Here is a 7021-nt window from a genome sequence, read left to right as displayed (position 1 = left end):
TCAGCCGAACTCCGGGTCTGACGGTACCACTTTTAGCATAGCTTAGCATATCGTAGATTCAGGCGAGTCCAGTAGCATTTCTTTCAAAATGACCAAAGAGTTTCAATATTTTTCCTATTTAAAACTTGACTCTTCTGTAGTTAAACCGTGTACTAAGATCGACGGAAAATGAAAAGTTGCGATTTTCTAAGCCTATATGGCTAGGAACTACTCTCATTCCGGCGTAATAATCAAGGAACTGTGCGGCCGTACCATGGGTGCAGCAGGCGTAGTGATATGACGCACCGCCTGAAAATAGGTCTAATAGGTTAGACAAACTTAGTCCCGGTCACTTTGGAAGAAGTTACCGAGCTGGGGACTATTTTTAGGAGCTGCGTCATATCACTACGCCTGCTGCACCCATGGTACGGCCGCACAGTTCCTTGATTATTACGCAGGAATGAGAGTATAGTTCCTAGCCATATAGGCTTAGAAAATCGCAACTTTTCATTTTCCGTCGATCTTAGTACACGGTTTAACTACAGAAGAGTCAAGTTTTAAATAGGAAAAATATTGAAACTCTTTGGTCATTTTGAAAGAAATGCTACTGGACTCGTCTGAATCAATGATCTATGCTAAGCTATGCTAAAAGTGGTACCGTCAGACCCGGAGTTCGGCTGAATGGATTCTAAAACGGTAAAACTCATCTGTTTAACTCTGGGGGAGTTGTAAAATGAGCATATTTCTGAAAAAAGTGGAGTATCTCTTTAAATATGTCATTTTGGTTATCAAAGATGAGTTTTAAGTTAAGATAAAATGATTGACTACAGGGGGACTTTAAAGACAGCCCTTCTGTGAGCCAGAAGGTTAATCGATAGTTATGTAACCCCCAAGTCCTGGCCACGGTGAGCGCTGTTGCACTCTATAAAGTGTTCAAGAAACCTGTTTGGTGTCCACCAGAAGTAAATGTCAAATAAATAATTTTCTGTAAATGTCCTTAATTTGTGGCAGTCTGATGAGTCAAGACAGGGATATTACTTCACAAAACACACAAAAAATGGAATGTCAAGTGCATACAGATTTAAATGCAACATGCTCAGGTTGTATACTGAACATTGTGAAAATATTTAGGTCATTCAACACACACAAACAACATCTCATACTGCGCACATACATATGCATACTGCACAAAAACCATTGCCATTCTGAATATACCCATTCACAATCTGCCAGAAGTCAGAAAGGTGTACCGGTCCTTATAGTTCACAAGAGGCAAATGTCCCCTGATTCCAGAGAAGGAGTGTGAGAAAGACAGCTGACCTTTCAGTTCACCCGGGGCAGGTAAGACTCTGATAGAAGCGGACACCCGAGCAAGAGCCGGCTTTCAAATATCAGAACAGGGTGTTTGATGGGTAGGAACGTCTGCAGCTCCCTGAAGATGGTAGTACACACTGGGTGAGGACAAACACAAACAGCTAGAGGTTGGTTTCACTGCAGTATATTAGAAAGCCCTTCAAAAACCTCAGTACACATTCAAGGCACGTTTTACATTATGCAACAACAACAAAAAGTCAAGTGAAAAATATTACTAAAAAGAACTGAATGAACATCATTTTTAAGGGTCAGATCATGAGATAATAGAGCTAAATTTACTATAAAAGCACACTGCAACTCTTCCTCTTAATCTTAAATCTTCCTCCTTTGTCCAACAAGAGCATTTACTGAACTACAGCAAAAATGACTCATTTATACTTTTCCACAATTATCTGATGTCACACAGATAAATGCATGGTGCTGTATGAGAACCAAACTCAAGCACAGCGATCAGTGCTATTACTCATTTTTATACACAAAGGGGGCGTTTCTTAAACAGAGCGCTTAGAGAGAGGGTGAAAAATGGTCACGACACTAAACAGCTAAATGCATGATATGAATGCATTAAATCTTTATATTGTGGTTGGAACCTTCAGCTGACTTCTGTTGTCCTTAAATTGAGCTAACAGCCCTTTACAGATATCTTCTGAGACATTATTTAGTTTTTTTTATGAAGCTGTGTTCAAGGAACCCTCATACACACACACACATTCTGATTGGGTTTTCACCCGAGGTGACTTTTAGTGACTAATTCTCAAAGACCTTTAAGCTGAGAGCAATTAGGTTTAAGAGCAGTAAACATCTGATTTACTGCGGTGAAACACTGTTATTCAGCTCACCTGACACTGTTGTTTCACTGTAGGTGTGAGAAAATAACACCAGTCTGAGACAATTAGTGGGTCGTAGTATTAATTTGCTAGTGAAAAGTTCACCTGCCTCATTATATTATAATGAATAAATGTTAAAAGGTTAGTTTACCCAAAAGTAAAAAAAAAAAAAAAAAAATCTGTTATTATTTACTCACATTCATGTTGTTCATGTTGCGACTGTATAACACGAAAAGAAACATGTTAAAACCCCTTCACATTGCGTTTCTTTTGCACAGAGGATGGCAAATCATACAAGTATGAAACGACATGATGGTGAGTGACAGAATTTTCTTTTTTAGATGAACAATTCTTTTAAAGCACCCAATCATACCTCACTGACTCACTGTTTGTGACATTCATTACTTCAATCAGTCCACCTTTACCATCCTCCCACTAGGCTTCTAGATTTTTTCAATTTTTCACTATAGATGAAGATAAGAAGTAATTCTCAAAGAAAAAACACACACATGGGTTTGTTTAGGTGCAGATGTGCACAGGAGTCTTTTATGGTGTTTTAAGCTGCAAGGATATTTTAACGTGAATGTATATTTAAATATATTATATAATGTAGCCTATATGTTTAAAATAATAATAAAAAAAACGTAGATGTTTTGTTAATAGTACTTATTTTTAAATATTATTCATATATATATATATATATATACACACACACACACACACACACACACACACACACACGTATAATTCTTCCACAAAAATGGTAAAACACCTCTATTTTTATGTCTCTCTTTTTAATTGTTATTCACTAGATATCCTACTAGTATGTATTCTAATAGTGACTAGAAAACAGTTAATAATCACAGCATATTCTATATATTCTTAGGCTACTTATTAGAGGAAATTGTAAAAATCACAATTTTTACATTTCTTAGCTACAGTTTTTTTTTATATATATATATATATATATTTTTTGCCTACAATTAAAAAAATATATAGTTTCTTAAGTCTTTGTACTAGTCCATTCAATTAGTACAGGGGAAACTAGAATAAACACTAGGCGTCTGTCATGCTCTCTCTCCCTCACTCACTCACTCACTCACACACACACTCACTCGAGCTCGCGGACTCACATCAATTGATCCATACAGGCAGCCCCCCCTCTTCTATTTGTGTGAGGGGGTATAAAAGGAACAGTCTGCTCGGGAGCTCTCGGAATTGTTCTCTTTTTGCTCGAATCCACGCGGACAGACGGCACGGAGATGTCGGGCACTTCGCGCGCACAGCTGTGTTTCCTCCTGTTGAGCGTCACGGCTCTCCGGGGACACGCGCGCTTTCTGGACATACAGGTGAGATATTGACACCTGCTCACTTCTCTCTCTCTCTCTCTCACACACACACACACACACATACACACACAGACACAATCATTAGAGTAGGTTTCTACAACTTTTCATGTGTATGTCCTGTACTTTGTCCTCAGTATGTGTGTTTATTATTAATACTTTGGCCTTCAACAATCATTATAACGTGTCTATATTATAATAATAGTCTAGGCTAAGATATGTAAATAAAGATGTGTATGTGCAACTTTTATTATACCATTCATTGTGAGTAGCCTATATGCACTGTAAAATATTTTTGTCAGGTAACAAAACATTTCTTTAATGTGGTAACATCTAAATTGAGAGGTTTGATTCAATGCAAAAATATTGTTTAAAGTGACTAACACAAGCTGATTACATTGGGTGACACCAGTGAAAGTAATTTTAAGGGTCGGATCAAGCAGAAATAGATCCTCAGTGTCCTTTTCTACTGTACACATATGTTTTGGCATTAAATATTTATGTATATTATTATATTTTCATAATGTGCAGAGCCTTTTATGAAACTTCCGAACTCTTTCCAACCCTTTTGGTAAAATCCTCAAATTGTTATTGCCTTGAGCACATCTGATTGAAATGCAATCCTAATGTATTAATATTGCTTATTTTTTACCTTGTCCTGTTTCTTGTTGTTTTATCAGGATAATGAGATCAGCCCAGAAGGATTATTATCTTTGCTGAGCTCTGAACTAAAGCGAGAGTTACCAGAGGAGTTTGTGTACCGTAGAGCGCTGAGTGAGTGACAAAAAAACACGTCTCATGATCTTGACTTCATATTTGTTTTAATAAATACATTTTTAACTGCTGAATTGATGTGGTATAGCACATTATGGCATTCCTCAATATTTAAAGAGTGGTTATTCATCACAAATACTAAGTATATATTTTCATATGGTTCAGCCCTTTCACCTTTTCTTGTCTTTATCTTCCTCCGTGTCTCTCAGGATGTCTGGATATGGTGGCCATAGAGGGCCAGTTTACATTTACAGCAGAACGTCCACAGTTAAACTGCGCTGTGTTTTTCATCGGCGAGCCTAGTGACATCATTAGCATTGAGTATGATTCGGTCAACATCGACTGCAGAGGAGGAGATTTCATAAAGGTGAAATGTTCACACATGCACATACACAATTCATCACCCATACACCTTACATCCATGTTGTTTTGTAGTCTTGAGCACAAAAAGGAATGTAATAGTAGTGCAGACACTTGCTTTATTATACAGAACAGCAGGTGTGTTTATGTGGATATCTGTACCGTGTTTAAGCTGTGAATCGTACACTATAAGCCAGGTTAAGTCAGGGCGCCAAAAGATCACGTGATGTCATTTTAAGCCAAACCGTACACCAACAACCTTGATTACATTCTACTCTAAAAAAAAAAATATCATTAAAAATCCAATTGAGCAAAACTGCATAAGTAATTCCAAACTAATTGCATCATAGATTCTGAGTACAGCTGAACAAGTTCAGCTTTCATAGACTGAGCAAGGTTTATGCCAATTAAATGCAGTTTAATAGGACTGAAAAACGCAAATGGGATATTGTTAAAGATAATGTACTGAATTAATTACTGTTCAATGAAATGGAGTGGAAATGTATTATAATTTATTAGCACTCAACTGACCTGAAGCAAATGCAGTCGGGTTGAACTTAAGAGAATTATGTAAACTTCCCCTGACCTAAACTAAAATGATTTCAACACAGTTAACTTGAACGGAAAAAAGGTGTAGGATTTACTTTGAAACGATTTTCACTCACTTTAAATGTAACAAATTATTACTAAGAAATGGTAATTATTTTGAAGTAGAAAGACTAAAATTTTATTTTCTGTGTTTTTATTTTTGCAATATTTTTTACAGTGCACTGAATGCAGTAGATGAGATGAACAGAATCCTGTTAAATACAAACTTTTTTTTTTTTATCTTGAAGGTATTTGATGGCTGGGTTATGAAGGGCGAGAAGTTTCCCAGCTCACAGGACCATCCTCTCCCTCTGTACGAGCGTTATTCTGATTACTGCGAAACCGGAGTGTCTCGACCAATCACACGGTCGTCTCAGAATGTCGCCATGCTGTTCTTCAGACTCCACCAATCAGGAAGCAGCTTCACAGTAACATTCCGCAAGCTCATCAACCCGTTCCGTAAGTGCACATGCACAGAAATACACACACGTGTGCCATTTTGCAGTAATAATGTACTTGAAAAACGTGAGTTTTGGTTTTATCTCAAAGATGCAGAAACCCTGCTCAAAGCTTAACATGTAAGATATTGATGGTTAACCATCTGTCTCTCTCTCTCTTTTTGTAGCTTGTAATGTTGTTTCTCAGACCCCAGAGGGCAGTTTCACCATGATCATTCCACAGCAGCACAGGAACTGCAGTTTCTCCATTATCTATCCAGTGGAGATCCAGATTGGAGAGCTCAATCTCGGCCAACACAATGATCTCAAGGTGAGCAAACATCTGATTTCTGGTCAAGAAACACAGCATTTACACAAACCAGTGTCTTCATATCAACTATTAGAAAAAAAAAAAAAGAGTTTGAGACTTCTGGTTTATCTATGTAGCGGTCCATTCTCGGCTGCGCTGGCTCTGGAGACTTTGTCGAGCTTCTGGGTGGAAACGGCATGGACACTTCCAAGATGTTCCCTATGGCAGATCTCTGCTACTCCTTTAATGGACCAGGTGAGAATTCTCTCTTTATCTCGTGTGCACCATCATTCATTCGTGCTGTGCAATTTAGAGTGCAAAGAATCTTATAACCCTCTCCTTATCTCTCTTCAGCTCAAATGAAGGTCGGCTGCGATAACACTGTGGTCAGAATGGTGTCGAGCGGGAAGTTTGTAAATCGAGTTAGTTTCCAATATCGGCTACTGGGCCACCACGAGCTTCAGCAGATGAAGGGCAACAGCGTTGAAGATGTGTGTTTAAGAGCATAAGACTCTCTCTCTGTTCCCTGCTCTTGCCAAACTAACTTCAGTTTGAGCCTTTGGGCCCTTATTGTATATTTTCCTTATTAAAAAATTATTTATTTTTTGCCTCATCTTTTCATTCGACTCTTCTGTTCTTTTTAATATAATGAACTTGTAAGATCTGTGGCTGATGTTAAATAAAAGATGTACTTGTGTTGGTGCACATCACTGTTTTGTTCAGCATGTTTCATTTTGAAGTGCCCAAATAAACACTGGAATCTAGCGAGCAGTACTGCGCAAGTATTAAAATACAGTATGTACGAAAAATGTAATTGTCTTTATTTATTTATCTGTATTAAAAAACTTTTGTAATAAAATCAGTCGACATGAGCAAAGCAAACTCTGGTTACAGTAATTTCTAATTTTACACCAGAAAACACTCACATTTACTCATTTTGTAAGGTGAAGCAAATTATCTGAACTAGTTATGTCACAAATTACTTAGTGACCTGCCATTAAGACAGAACGTACTCTGCACAAAGTG

The 7021-nt window shown here is 37.6% G+C and overlaps 1 protein-coding gene across 1 annotated transcript; it reads left to right on the top strand.

Annotated features, from left to right (window-relative positions):
* Window positions 1-3277: 3277 nt before the first annotated feature.
* On the top strand, window positions 3278-6705 carry crhbp (corticotropin releasing hormone binding protein). Its single transcript, XM_084387320.1, has 7 exons — window positions 3278-3529; window positions 4207-4300; window positions 4510-4667; window positions 5497-5707; window positions 5874-6016; window positions 6133-6250; window positions 6350-6705. The coding sequence occupies exons 1-7, from the start codon at window positions 3443-3445 to the stop codon at window positions 6502-6504; spliced, it is 966 nt and encodes a 321-aa protein (XP_084243446.1). The 5' UTR covers window positions 3278-3442; the 3' UTR covers window positions 6505-6705.
* Window positions 6706-7021: the final 316 nt, after the last annotated feature.

Source organism: Rutilus rutilus, assembly GCF_951802725.1.
Source record: "Rutilus rutilus genome assembly, chromosome: 18".
Classification (NCBI taxonomy): Eukaryota; Metazoa; Chordata; class Actinopteri; order Cypriniformes; family Leuciscidae; genus Rutilus; species Rutilus rutilus.
Note: the sequence above shows the minus strand (reverse complement) of the source record. Positions and strands in the feature narration are given on the sequence as shown.

Coding starts and splice junctions, on each gene's coding strand:
- crhbp (XM_084387320.1), top strand. CDS start 3,443: ATGTCGGGCACTTCGCGCGCACAGCTGTGTTTCCTCCTGTTGAGCGTC. Junction 5,708..5,873: donor CAAGCTCATCAACCCGTTCC/GTAAGTGCACAT, acceptor CTCTTTTTGTAG/CTTGTAATGTTGTTTCTCAG. Junction 6,251..6,349: donor CTACTCCTTTAATGGACCAG/GTGAGAATTCTC, acceptor ATCTCTCTTCAG/CTCAAATGAAGGTCGGCTGC.